The 16,307-nt window shown below is 49.0% G+C and overlaps 5 protein-coding genes and 1 non-coding gene across 6 annotated transcripts in view; 2 read left to right on the top strand and 4 right to left on the bottom strand.

The window, feature by feature from the left end:
- P152DRAFT_392310 (uncharacterized protein) overlaps window positions 1-1,962 on the bottom strand; it is a gene marked incomplete at both ends in the record, with an annotated part of 2,835 nt that extends 873 nt beyond the window's left edge. Inside the window, 2 exons of the mRNA XM_033676140.1 lie at window positions 20-295; window positions 346-1,962. Coding sequence (XP_033536645.1) covers window positions 20-295; window positions 346-1,962 — 1,893 coding nt within the window. The remainder of the gene's footprint in view (window positions 1-19; window positions 296-345) is intronic.
- Window positions 1,963-4,403: 2,441 nt separating this feature from the next.
- Window positions 4,404-4,517, top strand: P152DRAFT_t22. The gene has a single exon. It is a non-coding gene; the product is annotated as a tRNA-Leu (tRNA).
- A 637-nt stretch (window positions 4,518-5,154) lies between these two features.
- Window positions 5,155-7,920, bottom strand: P152DRAFT_412061 (P-loop containing nucleoside triphosphate hydrolase protein). Its single transcript, XM_033676978.1, has 5 exons — window positions 7,447-7,920; window positions 6,772-7,357; window positions 6,352-6,712; window positions 6,108-6,291; window positions 5,155-6,057 (listed from the first exon to the last, which is right to left on the bottom strand). Exons 1-5 carry the CDS (start codon window positions 7,495-7,497, stop codon window positions 5,266-5,268), a joined length of 1,974 nt encoding a protein of 657 aa, XP_033536644.1. The 5' UTR covers window positions 7,498-7,920; the 3' UTR covers window positions 5,155-5,265.
- Window positions 7,921-8,114: 194 nt separating this feature from the next.
- Window positions 8,115-11,170, bottom strand: P152DRAFT_456046 (uncharacterized protein). The gene is made up of 6 exons (XM_033678916.1): window positions 10,929-11,170; window positions 10,502-10,877; window positions 10,266-10,449; window positions 10,188-10,219; window positions 8,812-10,141; window positions 8,115-8,755 (listed from the first exon to the last, which is right to left on the bottom strand). Exons 1-6 carry the CDS (start codon window positions 11,027-11,029, stop codon window positions 8,550-8,552), a joined length of 2,229 nt encoding a protein of 742 aa, XP_033536643.1. The 5' UTR covers window positions 11,030-11,170; the 3' UTR covers window positions 8,115-8,549.
- Window positions 11,171-11,697: 527 nt separating this feature from the next.
- On the top strand, window positions 11,698-13,243 carry P152DRAFT_391766 (multidrug resistance protein; the record flags this gene model as incomplete). Its single annotated transcript, XM_033676114.1, has 3 exons — window positions 11,698-11,867; window positions 11,918-12,944; window positions 12,995-13,243. The coding sequence occupies 3 exons, from the start codon at window positions 11,698-11,700 to the stop codon at window positions 13,241-13,243; spliced, it is 1,446 nt and encodes a 481-aa protein (XP_033536642.1).
- A 584-nt stretch (window positions 13,244-13,827) lies between these two features.
- P152DRAFT_447282 (14-alpha sterol demethylase Cyp51B) lies at window positions 13,828-15,603 on the bottom strand (the record flags this gene model as incomplete). Its single annotated transcript, XM_033677983.1, has 4 exons — window positions 13,828-13,899; window positions 13,955-15,028; window positions 15,102-15,308; window positions 15,358-15,603. The coding sequence occupies 4 exons, from the start codon at window positions 15,601-15,603 to the stop codon at window positions 13,828-13,830; spliced, it is 1,599 nt and encodes a 532-aa protein (XP_033536641.1).
- Between the last annotated feature and the right edge of the window lie 704 nt (window positions 15,604-16,307).

The following is a 16,307-nucleotide window of genomic DNA, read 5'->3' as shown; positions in this document are numbered from 1 at the left end:
CCGACGCCGACGCTACCACCTTGCCGTCCGGCGAGAAGGCCACTGCCAAGACCGCCCCCCCATGGCCCTCGAATGTCTGTAGTAGAGCACCCCAATCATTCTCGACCTTAGGCAATCTTTGTATCCATCGAGGTATCCGGTCGTTAAACTGCCTCCTAACTATACTCATAGCAGGTGCAAAAATCAATGCACTATAGTAGACCTGTAGCGGAGCGCACTCTAACACTGGCTGGTTAAATAGTACAAATCGTTTGGCATCTTGAATAAACTCGGAGAGACGGGGACAGTGATGTTCCTGAACTAAATTAAGCTGGAAGACTGGTGTAATACTGTTAGCTTACTTACAAGGGCAACGGCCTCTAAAGAAGTAATTGCATAGATCCCTTCAGAGATCCTCCGCATCCAGCTTAGCGCCTCAAGCCAGTGGAGTAAGTGTATCTGCAAGAACTGATGCACTAAGTCGTTGTCATAAAGCCGAGCATCGCTCTTCTGAAGATGCTGAACCCAGTAGAGACATGCGTATTGAATCTCCGGAGTGAAGTATTGCTGCACTCGATTGCTCGATATATTAGCCACGAGCACACCTGGAGATTCCATTACACAGATGTCTTGCTTAAGAGAGGTCGACATTAGCTGTATACAGCTCGTAGCTAATGCCCCATGTGCTTGCTTCTCGTTGACCCAGAAATTTGAGTTACTGCACCTATTCTTGTCAAGGAGGAAGTCGCGAAATGAAGGGTGGTGTAGACGAAGCGGGCGACGTCGGTCCTCTGGAATGTCTAGTATTGCATGAAGATCGTCTAACGTCTGGTCAATGTCCTCGGTTTGAAGGTGGATAAGCCTGCCTAGAGAAGAGGAAGAGAGAGGGGAGAGGAGCAGAACTATACTCCCAAGAGTATGTCTCAACATTCCGTACAACTCCTCTTTCTCCTCATCCGAATAATCTGGGGAAATGGAATACCTGAGAACAGTAATGTAAATTTCGTTGAGGTGCTTCTCTGGTGCCGTAGCAGCATTGCTACTGCCGTCAAGTATTGTACTCAGTCTCTTAACTGTAAATCGTCTCCCATCTTGGATAAACCGACATGCTGTTGCCGCCCAGATGAATAGGCCACTTGCATTCTGAACCAGGCGTTTAATGTTATCTCCGCCGGGCCAGTCAGCGCCTAGAGAGCGTTCCTGCCCGATGAGTGTCAGATTGTATTCTAGGAAAATAGCAATGTCGTGGTCCACAATTGATGGTGAGATATTGTGGAGGATAAAGTCCTGGTGTTCCGTATCTGGTATTTGACAGAACCCAAATCGGATCGGAATCTCAGGTCTGCTCGTTAAAAATATTCGTAGTCGGACCTTCGTTAGCGATCGTATCTCGGCTAAAAGTTGCAGAATGATTCGGATGTTGCTATCCTTAGCACACTCATCGAGAGCATCAATAACTAGAACATATGAGGATCGGGAGTCCTTGCCGTCCAGCTTTAAAAGCGGACGGACGACGAGATGATGCCATTGATCGCGGAGGGACTGGCCGGCAATATCGCTGCGCTCTGCAATAGCGTCACAAATGTGTTGATGGAGAGCAGAAACGTTTCTTGCAAGCTGTACTGCAATGCTTGTTACGAATTTGCCAGCATGGCCAACGTCTCCACCACCGCTTGAGAAGAAGAAGCTGGCCCCAAGACAGACTGAATCGAAACATCTGCGCGCAACAGTACGAGCAATCGTAGACTTTCCCGTCCCGGCAAGGCCGTTCAACCAGAAGATGAACCGTTTATCTTGTCCATCAGCCCAGCTAAATATTTCTTCCAGAATATTGACGCGGGTATTAGGGAGGCATGTAGGCTCGTGTTGGTTTTGAAATGAATTGAAAGGTGCTTCAGCGGAGAATGGCAGGCGATCGAGTTCGTTCTCTGAGCCCTTCTCTACTATTAGCCTCCTTCTCTTTGGGTTTGGGCTCTCGGACATAGATTCACGATCTTACTATGCGGTTAGCATAGATCTATCCCTAGCCGATGCAATATCGAAGGTCACTTACGAAATCGACCGGTCAATCCTACTGCCGCTGGCTGCTCAGGGTTTTCCAGCAGTCGCTGCAGGTAAGGGACAAGATCCGAATAGCTTGGCCCAAACTGTAATCGCACCAGAGGCTGGAGATTGAGATAATCTCCGGTGCGAGCCAAAAGATAATGTCGATTTGGGATATTCCTCTGATGTTCACACGCCCATTTCAACAGTGCGCTGAAGTTTGGGTCTTCCAATCCGGATCCACAGCCAACAAACATCATCGTGTAAGCATTCCAAAGCGTTTTTAGTACATCCTGAACATCATCTGAGTGTCTAACCTCATAATAGTCCGTTGCGTCCAGGATGACATCATTGGGTGCGTAGTAGCTGCCGTGTATATGGAGGATCCCGCGCAAATCTCCATTTTGGAACTTCAAGACCTCTTCATGATTGGACCGGTTGATGCGGCGCAAGTTGCAGTGGCCTTCTTCGAGGAGATCGTCGTAGTTCGTTGTAAGCAGCATGGCTCCTTTCTCGTGAAAGGATTTCAGAACATCGAGCACGGCCGGGTGCCTAATTTCCTTAGAGAGACCGCCAAACACTGCTTGTAACCAGGTAGGCAGTTGACGGGTCTTGTCGAGTAGAGATTTCAGAATACCTGCCGCATCGAGCAGATCGTCCAGATCAGGATTGGACTGTTCGAGTATCTCACATGCACGCTTCAATCTTCGATTGTTTCCCTCAACGTGGCCATCCGTAACAAGATAGTCCAAGCCATTTCGAATTAGGCCTCGCCACGATATTCGAGAGAGCGATTCGCCTAATACCGTTGATGTCGCACTGATTGTCACTCCAGCCCCAATAACAACGACGAGCTTCTTATTATTCAAGGCGACTCTGATCCGGTCTAGGCGCTCATTCTCGATTCTCGTAGCCTCTGCGAGGGCTGTGGGCTTTATAGAGACTTGTCAGTACAGCTCGAGGCTGAAGAGGGCGGACATACTAAAGTCGCCATTCTCAAACTTCTCAAATTAACTTTGGTAGACCCAGCACGAAACGCGCAGAAAGGAAACCATAAGCTGGAAAGCAATGCTCGTAGAAAGTCACTTCGCCCAGCTTAAAGACGTAGTCGTAGGAGGTGAAGCAGGTAAGGTTGTAGAGATTTAAAGGCTGGAAAAATGCTTTGCAGGTAGCATCGACACGATCGCATCCCAGCCTTGCGTCTTGCGGTGCCGTAGTTGCTCGCCCATCAGGCAAACTCGCAGGCAGACACCCAGCTGTAGTCAAAGACCCTACCAAGAGAGCATGCAACTCATTGGCGCTTTGGATCTACAAACCGGATTGACCTGATAGAGCGAGTACTGTACCCAGTCACTTCAACCATTTGAGCGGTCTTTAGAGACTTACTGATGACCATACTGCGTATAGCGGATAAGGTTATGCTGAGACGTTCCAAGGTTTGGCGCCATGTTAGCCATTTAACAATATGAAGTATCTTCCAAAACGGTGTTCAACTGGCCCCTACCCTGAATCTAAATTTGGACTTTTGGAGAGTGAGAAAGAGAGTGTGTGACAGTGTGAGGGGGTCTGCAGGGACGGCCACCAAGGGGATAATTAGACCTACCCAGTCGGGCAGCGCTAAACCAAACCAGGGAGCCAACCAAAACCTCAATTACGGAAATAATTGAGGTTTGAGAGACCAGTGATGCATTGACTTTCTGTGCTAAGAATAATTGGAGGGCTCCGGGATGCTTTGACATCCTCATAAATTGATGCGACATCTAGGGGTCGAAGGTGTTGCACTGTTGTCCCGAAACATATATCCTATGTCGTCGAAAATAATCTTTATGGAGTACCCGTTTTCCCGCCTAACAATATCTCTCTAGCCATACAATTACCATCTTGTGCATCTTTTGGTTATGTAGGTAGATACAACTCATCATTTCAGTAGGCGGGGCAAGGACACCAAAGGTGGAAGAACCATCAATCTTCCGCCCCCGGATGGCCCACTGAGCCTACTGGAAGGATTTAAAGTCAATTAAGAAAAATGATTCGAGAAAGGATAGAATTTTTCGCATACTCGCTGAGCAACGGTTTGACAGTCACTAATGAAAATAATGCGAGACTTTCTGAACTATTTCGGGGGTCATCATCGCAAACGAGGATTTAGTCAACCAGTCGTCATGAAGAACAGAGATGATTTGGCTGGAAATGTGGGTTTTGTAGGGTTAACTCCTGGTTGGGGCGTTGGGCAGGTTGGCTTGTCGGGACCCCAGCCAAGGACCTGGTGGTTCGCAGTTTTTACATTGGGTGATTCCACCGATTCAGACACTCCCTGCTAGTTTTATCTAAATTGTACTCATGGTTATATATTATTTATGTATTCTTATTTCAAATATAACGGCAACGTGGCCGAGTTGGTTATGGCGCCAGGTTAAGGTGTACCTTAATACTAAGTCTGTGCATTCAGTCTCCTGGTTCGGAAACGAGCATGGGTTCGAATCCCATCGTTGTCATTCTTTTTTGCCTTTTCTTTAAATTATTTTCGAAGTTGTTTCGTGAAGATATTCAATTTGAGCTTGGTCTGGTAGTGATAGAGGCATTTTTGGCTGAGATATGGCGCTAATAATTTTCTGTGAGGACTGAGGGAGCAGCACCTTTGTACTGACTATTAAGCAGTCACGTTTAACCCTCACCAAAATTCCACAATTAATGAAGTGGTTTGGTGATGTCTAAACTTTTTTCCTATTCTTTTGGTTCTTATGGTAATGTCTCGACATACCAGAAACTGAAAGGGAGGCTGGTAAATTCTTGACACCAATGAGCACGTTACAAGTATTGATCTGTACCGTATTACTTTCATGGACAGAAGTCAGGTGTGGTAGTAGCAAAAGTCTCAATATCGTCCACCCCCTGGATCCCGTCATTCCGTGGCGGAGATAAACAACCGCAGCACATAAAACCATGAAGCATACTCCCAGAGCTTCGGAAACTGCATTCTATTCATCTGATATTACTTTACATAGTTTGATATCGTGTTTCCTCCCTTTGGGCACTGGTGTTGAGGGTCGGGAAGGCGTGTCAAGTGCGTCAAAATTTGTCCACCCCAGATCATCTATCAGCGAATATTATATATTGGGAATGGGATAATCTGGCAGGCATTCGGGAGTGCTTCACCATATATACACCTTGTTCATAAGGAGATAACACAAGAGACATTAGTGCATTTCATTCATTCAACTTTCAAAAGTCTAGGCTACCCGGTCACCCCTTGACCTGCACAGTCTGCGTTCCTCCCGACCCCGACGCAGCGGGAGCAGAGGCGTTCTCGTTTGGCAGGTCGGGGTTCAAAGGCTTCGCCGGATCATATCCCAGCGCCTTGACAATGCCCAGCCCTTTCGTGCGCCCCTCACGGAACAGTATCCGATCACCCACATTCAAATACTCCGGACGCTGGACAAACCGGAAGGCAACGGTGGCTCGATCGCCTGTCCGAATATACGCACGGTCAATGTCGATGATCGCGCAAGTCTGACTCACGGGACCGACGTGGAGCATTGCCTGGTACTTGGTTTTGATGGTTGTTGCGTGGCTCAGGATGAGCACCTCGGCGATGAACTCGCGGTAGACCTTCGGAGGGGGGAGGGTGGATTGCGGATCGGGCTTGTGCAGCACCACCATGCCTTTACGCACATCTTTCCGCCTGATCCCACGAAGCGCCAATGAAGCGCTCTGTCCGGCACTGCAAACAGCAGCTTGGATCCGTTTTCGCTCGATGGAACGCACTTTCGTGGTTGCGAATGCACCCGTTGAATCCGGACCGACCAGGATGGTGTCGCCCGAATGGATAACCCCGGACTTCACTACCCCAGACACCACGGTGCCAACGAACGGTACAGAGAAAGTATCGTTGATATGATATTCCAGTGGCGCGTTCGGGTTGTAGTTGCCATGGTGCGGTAGTAGAGACAAGAAAAGCCGTATCAACGGAAGATTCTCACCGGTGACATTTGAGACCTGGAAAATCGGACATATCCGATGAGAGACAAATTGGGTCTATCGCACATAAGGTGGAATCCAAGTTTTTTCAGAGCGGCTAGACTTACTGCTGTGTTGATACACTCCTCACGTGTTTTGATGAAAATCGGGATTTTGCGGGCTCCGGGAGATTTGAGGATCTTCGTGAGTTGCGCGATGGTCTGCTCCAAGATATGTGGAGGGCAAATATCAATTTTGGTGATTACCACCATGACTGGGACATTCAAGGCCAAGGCGATCCCCAGGTGTTCTCTGTACAACAAACGATGAGTAAAACCAACACGAAAACATTGTCCAATTCCAGATACGTACTTTGACATGCCAATCAAACCATTGTTGGCCGCTACCATCAGCAAGCAGTAATTCGGCTCGCTGCTGAGAAGCCCAAAGACCGTAGTTCGAAGGTACCGCTCGTGACCAGCAAGATCAGTAAATGAGATCACCTTCGTGGACCGTTTTCCGATCTCTTCCCAGGAGAGTTTCCTGCCTGGAACAGTGGACTGGATGACATTCCCCATCGTATCGAAGCCCATGATTTCCATACCGACGGAAGAGGTCCGACCGCTCTCGATTTCGTGTTTGTGCCGGAAGAGGTTAACTCGTGCTTTTCCACGGCCATCGTCAAGTCCACCCTTCACCAACACACCCAACATGGTACTTTTGCCTGCGTCGACTGGATATCATGGCTGCAATCAGCTACTGCCGAACCCAGAAGGTGACCATGAGGCTTACCATTCCCTACCACGGCGACCCGAAGCTCTATGACATCGTCCATGTCTTTGGGTCGCCGCCGAATCATCGCTTTTCCGGTCCACGAAGTATCCTTGGCGGAGAACGGTCCCACTTCAACTTTCTCATCGCCTTCCCACTTGTCCTCGACAACCCCACCTTTCTTGTCGCCAGCGTCGCTGATATTGCGAGTCATGATTATCCGCATGTCGGCGCCAGCCTTTTCAGTGGCGTCCTTGACTCTATCGAGGGCAAAGCTCCACTCGGTCGCATTGAAGCCCATTGTGTCGCCATTGTCCTCCAATCCGAGGTCGAAAATCACTTCGCCATGTCCTTCAGCTATCCTTCCCTTGACATACTCCACCAGGTCCCTTATGGACTGTTCCATGGTGTCAGGATCGTTGTCGAGGAGGAGCTGTTTTAGGCGGACGCGTTTGGATTCGTCGGAGAGGTTCAGGGTGTCGAGTATAGCAAGTTCATCGTGATCCTCAATCGCTCCATTCCTTGCTGAAGTGCCTGGTATTGAAGCACCTTGAGGTTGGCGCCTGGATTGCTGTCGTTGGACGTAGTCGGCGAAGTCGCTCAAAGCCTAGGGGACATTAGCCTCCAAGTCTCGAATTGGTTCGTCTTCACAGTCAAGACGGGGCAGCGGTGTCAACCACACATTGGGAGACATACCGATTCGCCTTTTCGGCGATCCGATACGGACGCCCTTTGATTCCGTGTCATTCTTCCGAGACAGGACTTTTCAAGTTATTGGAAGGGTTCGTATGCGTATTCGTGCTGGCCAGATAATGTCCCGGTGTCGATATGCGAGAGAGCACATTGATTTTAGTAGCATCAATGCATTTACTAGAGGAATGATTCTAGGAAGAGAGGATGAGTCGGGATGGAGCAGGTGAATCCGGCGCAGCACCGGTATTTCAGTTGAACCTGAAGCTTCACCTTGACGGAGTCATTGGTTGCTTCCACATAGGCTACCAGCCAGTAATTATGACACCGGACGATTGACTCACAGCAGAGCTCGAGGTGGAATCATAAGGAACCTGACTGATATACGGCAGTGCTAAAGGATCGGAGTCTAAAGCCAACCGCTGCATCGATGACTAGACGGCTGGGGGAGTACCTAGTCATTCAATGATTCGATAATAGTGGTGTTCGGTATGCTGAATCTGATGCTGGCCGCCCATTCGGAGTAATACGTTACTTACGCCATTGACAACGCGGTGACACCCGTGGGGAATCCCTGCCTATTCCACACGGAAACGCCAACTTCGACTTCGACTTGAACATCAACAACATCGAATAATCATAGATGACTTTATTATTCGGAAAGATGTATAACGCATCGCTTCAATTGTGCTAACTGCTAGGATACAACGGAGGTAGATAGTGGTCTCGACATTGATGATAAGCTCTCACCCACATATCCAGGCTGCACTCATACTAGACTTATAGACTAGGTACGGTTTGACAGTTCAGGTCCTCTCAGGCTCTATTATCCCTCCTATACCCTTTTTCAGTTTCTACCCCTACTCTCAAGTATTTTTGTCTTGTTTTAATCGTTCCATCGGAGTTGATCAAGATGAGTCCTGTGCTATTCGGACCACACCGTGAAACCGATGGTTACAAATGACTGTTTCGAAACCCAAGAACCGCTAACACAAATTTCCCAAGACATTGCTATCTAAATCCAATAAAGCATTGAGTTGTTGCTCGTCTTCCGCCGCCCCCCAGTCACTCTACCCAAAGTCAGTCTTATCCGAACACAATACAGAAGTTCAAAGGAAACGGTGACTAACCCAATGTAATGGATCTGGATGGTTTGCTACCGCGTACGGTGCCCCTACTGGGAAGTTTGCGAAAGACCAGAGATCAGGAAACATATTTGGCGTCGCCATTGACTCGAGTGTCGGATTTTGGACCGAAGTGACTGACCCCACGCTATTCAATGCTGGAGTTGGAACATACGTGGCGGAACTCGATGCTAAGAAATATTAATGACCAGGCAGGTCTACTCTTTGACAAGAACATATGACTTACAATGTGACGCACTAGCAGCGGTTGCCGTATCGAAGTTGTCGGGGATATATAACGGACAATGCCCATAGGTATCGGAGTTCATCTTCTCGGCCTTCTCCAACACCATGCCCAATGCCTGCATTACCCTTTGAGGTTCCTGGTACATGCGGCCATACTCCTCCAAAAGTCCATAGGTGTGTTTCAATACACCTATCACGGTCGGATTATTTAAACTTGGCGGCTGCTGGCGGACATCGGGATCTTGTAAGAGCTCTCGGTATAAGTCCACACACAGAATCGTTGTTGCTAACAGATGGTTCTGATTGACGATAGTGTAAAGCTTCCAGCGTTTAAGCTCGAGTGCAATTCCTAGCACCGCGACTCCTGAAACCGTCATATCGGCGCTCGAGATCTGAAGCTTCAGGATGTTCAGCGCAGCTTCCAGACACATGCTCCGGGAAAATGCATATTGAGGAAGAGTACGGCCTGCGACAAGATGCTTCCGGTGAAGAATACAACGTGCCTTGTTGAAAGCCTCATCAAGATACATGCGACACAGGTGGACATACCCACAATCCTTGCCTTCATCTCCGGGTTTGAATCGCAGGCATTCGGGAAAGTCCGATACCGTCTCGCAGAGCAGACTGTCGAGGCGCATTATCTCCGAGTACGGTTTCGGCGTCGGTGAATTCATCAAATCGAGAATTTCCCCCATCAGATGCCCAATCTGTCGACGATGAATGTTGAAGAGGACCGGGGTATACTCGGTCAGAGGTCGCGGGGCTGGGAGCTGATGCATCGACTCATCGATATCCCCATCGAGGAAATTTGAAGGCCGGCCCGTATCGGAGATCGACTCTTTGATGCTTCTTGGTAATCCAACCGCAAATGACACCAGAAGATCCCCTTCACAAACAAATGCCCACACCCTTCGTCGGATTTCACCCTGCAATGCTGATATCTTAGGAAAATGGGACGGATCCCGATGGTATCCCATTCTGATTGCAACACGTGCTAGAATCGAGAATAGAACATGGGCCCCAACGGGCGAGTCCGGAGACAGGAGATACTCAATCAAACTGTATAAAAGCAGCCCTTCTACAGTATACGGATCCCCCTTCAGGTATTTCCCCATCACAAGACACTGCGCTGCCCGCTGGCGGTAACATTGCGTATCTTTCCCGTTTCGTCCGATGGCGACAAGGGCGTATGTACGGGCTGGCTCCACAATCCCCACGGGGGTTACGCCACCCATAAACGCCTCGAACATCTTTACCACGCACAACACACTGTACAATATACCGATCCACATTATAGGTGTATCGGCTGGGTTGTCCCAGAAAGCTGCGTACTATCAACTGTAAATATTGGTCCTTCAGCATTGTCATAGATCTTACCTCTTTTGCGAATGTCGGTTGGTGTAGGACACCTGATATCATGAGCTGGAGGCTGTATCATTCGGGACGTGTACTGACCTGATGCCAATCCGAGTTTCATGAAAAATGTGTCGATCATTGAATCACAGATTGCTCTTTGCGGGAGAGAGGATAGAATCTGTTGTCGGCTGGCCCGGTTGTTGCCGTACAAAAGCTCCGGTCCTTCTTCATTTTTCATTTCGACGTCGCCCTTGTTCGATTCTAAATCCTCCAACTCACCCAGCTAGGTGGATATCAGCAGCGAGGTGACGAGCATCAAACGCAGGAAACCTTACATCGTCAAGCATCGATCCCCAATGAGACTCGCTGACATACTTCGATGTCTTTTCTCGGAGACACATCCTTCCAAATGTATCGGTAAGTTGTTCATCAGCCAATTCTGGGCCCAGAGTTGTGCCATCATGGATACCATTAGAGGCACGACCCCTAGGACTTCGTGGTGATTTGACCGCTTCGGCACCCTGAGAGGCATCAAGCTTGCGCTGGAGCTTATTTACGAGAACTTCAAGTTGACTGATCCTGTCAAATAGCCCACGGTCGGGGTTCTCTTCTTGTTTGGAGTTCGATGACCGGTTAGGCAAACAAGCATAGGTACACGTCAAGCCACGCTTCGTGCAGTTGCAGCATGGATCGCTTCGGTCACATCTCAACCTGAAGACGAGTAAGCTACTGAGGCAATGGCATTAGGTCATGGCTATATACTTTCTCCTTCTGCAAAGATTGCATGATAGTTGGGGTTTATCCCTTCGTCTATTTGGGGGGACCAATTTCGGGGGGGTTGCCCGCGCTGACGTTGTCGCCATGCATGTACGTCGGTGCTTTCGAATGAGAGGACTTCGTATTAACGTTCCGGTTAGATCAAGACATGCAACAACTGTATCTCCTAAGCCCGAACGTACGTCCGTGTTCGTCCCCAGTTTGTAAGCGAAGAGGTTGCGTTTCTCTGGCGACTCCTACAGAGTTCTGATTGATGCTACGTGAGTAAAGTTCCGGCATAGCATCCTACCAATGAAAACACGGCCCGACTATCCGACCCTCCGACCCTCCGATCCTCCGCGCCGTCACTCCCGACGACTCATTCCCTTTTTCGTAACATTCACCGGGGTTAAGCTATCACCACAACTTGAAAGTTGAAACTAACATGGAAGACTCGATGCTATCTCCCCATGCGCATCAAAATTGTGTGTAGCTCAGTGTAAGACCTACTACATGTGGGGATCCGGGTATCGTCCGTGACGGGACTTTAGGAGGCCCCTTTGTATGATGCACCTCAATTGAAGTGACTCAAATGCACTTTAGGGGCTGTATATAAATCCCCTGGGCTGCCTGAAGAAACCATCTAATTCACTAACATCACGGCAACATGGAGACAACAAAGCCAAATCGAGCATCGAGTGAGACGGCGGATTCGTCAACAGCGGTGGCTATCGACGTCGAGAAGGCTGCACTAGAGAAGAGCGAGGATGAATATATGGGAGTGGTACCTGATCCTACACCGCAAGAGCTGGTCAAAGTAGCGGAAGATATCGATCCCAATGTGGTCGATTGGGACGGCCCTGACGATCCAGCAAATCCACTCAACTGGTCAAGATCATTGCGGATCGGACATGTCGTGCTGGTCAGCATCCTGACACTGATCTCGTGAGTTCTCCGGCATCTGTATATTTCTAGCAAGCTAACGGACTTTCGAGAAATATCTCAGCAACGATGTTTGCACCTGGATCAAGTCTACTGGTGACCGAATTCGGTATCACCTCCAGCGTGGTTGGATCCCTCACCGTGACGATTTACCTTCTAGGCTTTGCTTTTGGACCTCTATTCCTTGCGCCATTGTCTGAACTGTACGGCCGACTGCCAATATACTATGGTTCCACCCTCGGATATATCGCCTTCACCCTTGGCTGCGCGTTGTCTAGAAACACGGGAATGTTTCTGGTCTTCCGCTTCATCTCCGGATGTGCTGGTTCGTCCGCTTTAACTATCGGAGGAGGCACCATCGCCGATGTTATGCCACAGGAGAAAAGAGGACAGGCGATGTCAATGTTCGCCATAGGTCCACTCCTCGGCCCGGTGATTGGGCCAATCATAGGGGGTTTCGTATCCCAAAACATTGGATGGAGATGGGTCTTTTGGTTGCTCACCATCAGCATGGGATTGGTCGCCATTCCGATGGTAATCATCATGCGAGAGACATTCGGGCATGTCTTGCTCGCCCGGAAAGCAGCCCAGTTGAGGAAAGAAACAGGCAACGAAAAGCTACGGTCCAAATTCGACAGCGGTCTTTCTGTGTCGGGAACCTTCAAGCGTAGTATTATCCGTCCCTTGCGTATGCTGTTCCTGTCCCCCATTGTATCTCTGATAAGTTTATATATGTCTTTTGCGTTCGGTCTCATGTTTTTGTTATTCACAACGTTCCCAGCTGTCTTTGGGGAGGCATACCACTTTTCGACGGGAGTATCTGGACTTTCATATCTCGGGCTCGGCCTCGGCTTGGGATTCGGTCTGTTTCTGTTTAGTTCAACATCGGACAGGTTACTCAAAAGGTTAGCGAAGGGAGGAGAGCTGAAGCCAGAGTACCGATTACCTCTGATGGTATATTTGTCTCCAGCGATGCCTATTGGGTTTTTTTGGTACGGTTGGAGTGCTCACGCCCAGGTGCATTGGATCGTCCCTATTATCGGGACAAGTGTCATTGGGATAGGATCACTTGCCATTTTTGTGAGACGTCTTTCGCAACCATCCAACGACAGTCGCTAACAACTGACCAGATGCCCGCTCAATTGTATCTAATCGACGCATTTGGCCCATATGCCGCTTCCAGTTTAGCAGCTTCGATTGTCGTTCGGTGTGTGTTTGGAGCCTTTCTTCCACTCGCCGGACCTTCGTTGTATCAGCGTTTAGGGCTGGGATGGGGAAATTCGGTGTTGGCATTTATCGGTCTGGCGTTAATGCCAGTTCCTGTACTCTTCTTCCGATATGGGGAAACAATCCGAAAGAGATGGGAGATCAAGATGTGAGCGGAAGCGGGCTCGGGAAGAGTGTGCTTCTCCTTACCGAGTGCTGATCGTCATGAAAATCCTCGCGATTGGTCTGAGGGACGGAATGAATTTGGGAAGGCATATATCGCCTTGTTATAAATCTCATCTCGTCTTCGTCACCTTGTCCATGCAAGTCCATACTTGCGATTCTGGCACAACCTATTGTTTGACCCTTGTAATAAGAAAATTTCCGCTTCGCCGCTCACCTCTCTGCAACCAGCATATGCATCTCAGGTGACTTTTCCATAAGGCTTCGCATCTCGGTTCCGTGAGACTCCACTGTGGACGGCGCACCATTGTCCGCATATTGCAGGCAACCTTAATAGTCTCTCTATTCACCCTTTCTGATAATATCAAATGTCACTAGTAGTACAATAGGACCTATGGAAAGGATAAATTAATATTGGTAGTAAGCTACACAACCTACTTATGCTAACGATCATCTCGCGTTACGATCGTCAGCGCGCTCAATCACAGTATTATGCGGCATTAATCTGCTAGTACATATTCCGATGCTAGCAAACACCAATTCTATATTACCCTTATCCGCGCCTTGCTCAATCTTACTCGCCCTTTGCATTTTGACGCTTCTCCCACTCGACTATAGCAGGAGAAAAGGGTTTGGAGAAGAGAGACTGGATCAAATATTAGCGACAATAGTTCAATCGAACAGTAAACAAGGGAACTCACCGAGAAATCAGTTCCTACCACACCTTCCTTGCCAGGCAAGTTCTTGAACTTAAACGTCCGCACGAACACCGCAAGGAGCGCCTGAAGTTGCACATAGGCGAATTGCTCGCCAATGCACCGGTGTCGACCCGCCCCGAAAGGCAAATAAGGACTGCTCGTTCCTTTGGAGACAAGACCGTATCCATAATCCACTTTCTCATCATCATCCGTTGCTCCGAGACTCGGATGGTTTGGAGAGCCGTCTTCCCAGCGGTGTGCGTCCCAGACCATAGGATTGGGGAAGTACTCGGGCATCCTCGAAGTCGCACCAGGGGAAGCAAGTAATGTACGGCCGGCCGGGATGGCGTAAGAGGTGCCGGCAACGGGTAGTGGTGAGGTCGCTTTCCGCATGATACTATGGATCGGCGCATGAAGGCGCAAAGTCTCCCGTACAGCAGCAGCGTGGAGTGGCAGTTTCTGCAAGTGCTCATGGGTGATGTCTGGAAGATCTTGGCCAAGAACCTGTTTCTGCTCTTCCAACAGCTCGTCCATGACCTCCGGATTGTCCGCCAAACGGAGGCACATCCATGCAAAGGTGCTGCTACTGCTATGCTGCCCAGCCATGAGCAGCGCGATCATCATGCCGGCAATTTCGTAGTCTGGGATCGCCTTGCCGTCCTTATATTTGCAATCCATCAAATTCCAAATCATGTCTTCTGAATCCTTCGTGACGCCCGGTTGACGCCGGGTCTGAATAATCTCAGAGTAGATCTCGACCATTTTCTGATGGGCAGCATCTCGTTTCCGATTATGCGGCAGAGGTGCCCATGGCAGCACGAAATTGATCGGCGAGAAACCTTTGTCGAGATCGTGGAATAGTTCGGCGAATGAATGGTTGAATCGGGATCGGACCTCTGCACCTTGCAATGTATGAGAGGCAGTAAAGATGGTTAATTGACTGACGGCAGGAGGTATATTAACGGTGCCGCGTTGTCCTTGAAAGGCCTTAGCACTTCCAATGTAGTCGTTGGCTTCCTTGCAAATGATATGCACGTAGGACCGAAGGGCGTCTTGGGTGAGACCGAACTTGATGAACTAATCGACCGTTAGTTGCTAGTCGTAACACGCGTACACGTAACATCTTAATAGTCATACGCGGTAACCATACCTTTTTTTGCTCCATCAACTTGGCGTTCGGGCAATCATAGACCACATCTTTGCCAAAAACCGGTGTGCAAAGAGCGCTGTATACCTCCTCTGCATTGACATCCTTGTGTTTTGCGTTCAGGATGAACTCGTTTCCCTTGGTTCCCAGACAGACGGTTGTCTTCTTCCCCAGTAGAATGAAGGTGAACACATCTCCGTACTGAAGGTACTGCGGTTAGCAACATTCCATGGGGAGGACTGAAAGAGTCGTCTCGAACCTTTTCGCGGCAGCTAAAGAAGAACTTGAAGGGGTCAATTCCATACGGGACCGTATTTCCGATGAAGGGAATCCAGTGGAATACAACAGGAGGCTCTGCCGGATTCCGGAATAGCAATTGGTTCAGGACATTGAGGACGATGGCGAGGACCAAAAACAAGACGGATCCGCCGAGTATGACGACGGAGAGAGATGAATTGGCCAGGAATTGGGCCAATGGCTCGAGAATGGTTGAAAGAGCCCCCATCTTGGACAGTTAAAGACTACAAGAACTGGGGTTTGGTTGTTTCGTGGAGAGGAGGAGAAGTTGAAGGATGGAGGGGAGGGAACAAACTCAAAAATGATAGACTGCCGTTGATCCCTTCGAACGGGAAGATGGCTTTCCGTTGGGATTACGGTGATAGGCTAAAGGAAAGGATCGGAGACTGCGCATCCATTGAGGCTCAGACTCTCTGTTTGACTACACTCTGCAGGTACTTCCCGTTGAATGTACCGGAGATAGAGTTAGTATAGGGGAATCACGCTTGGGTGATTCGATATTCTCCCAGTCGGACGATACAGTTCCGAGAGTCACGTGCTGTCGTGTATCTGCTGATTGAGCCTTATTGCCTGATACATGAGGCTGAGGCATGCGCGAGACATCCTTTCTTCATTCACATCATCACGTGCATGATCAATGACAAAGCAATCAACCTAACCATAGACAAGAGATGCGAACCCGCAAGCGGGTTTCGCTGAAAGAGAGCCTGGAGGAACGAAGCTAGAGTTCGCTGTCTTCAAATCTCCCTAAAAAGAGTGCGTGAATCATATTCACAGAAGCATCATAAAAGGCTTGCTTTTTATCAAAGATCAGAGGTTATCACTTAGTCATTATACAAGATTTCTTTCCTTTTTCTGTACCTTACGTAATCCTGGGTAGTCACGCCACGCGCCCAACATATCCCCCATATA

This window comes from Eremomyces bilateralis, assembly GCF_010015585.1.
Source record: "Eremomyces bilateralis CBS 781.70 unplaced genomic scaffold P152scaffold_4, whole genome shotgun sequence".
Classification (NCBI taxonomy): Eukaryota; Fungi; Ascomycota; class Dothideomycetes; order Eremomycetales; family Eremomycetaceae; genus Eremomyces; species Eremomyces bilateralis.
This window is presented reverse-complemented; position numbering and strand designations above follow the sequence as displayed.

Coding starts and splice junctions, on each gene's coding strand:
- P152DRAFT_412061 (XM_033676978.1), bottom strand. CDS start 7,497: ATGACACGGAATCAAAGGGCGTCCGTATCGGATCGCCGAAAAGGCGAA. Junction 7,358..7,446: donor ATCGCCGAAAAGGCGAATCG/GTATGTCTCCCA, acceptor AATGTCCCCTAG/GCTTTGAGCGACTTCGCCGA. Junction 6,713..6,771: donor GGTCGCCGTGGTAGGGAATG/GTAAGCCTCATG, acceptor CATGATATCCAG/TCGACGCAGGCAAAAGTACC.
- P152DRAFT_456046 (XM_033678916.1), bottom strand. CDS start 11,029: ATGGCGACAACGTCAGCGCGGGCAACCCCCCCGAAATTGGTCCCCCCA. Junction 10,142..10,187: donor AACCGACATTCGCAAAAGAG/GTAAGATCTATG, acceptor TACAGTTGATAG/TACGCAGCTTTCTGGGACAA. Junction 8,756..8,811: donor CGCTGCTAGTGCGTCACATT/GTAAGTCATATG, acceptor AATATTTCTTAG/CATCGAGTTCCGCCACGTAT.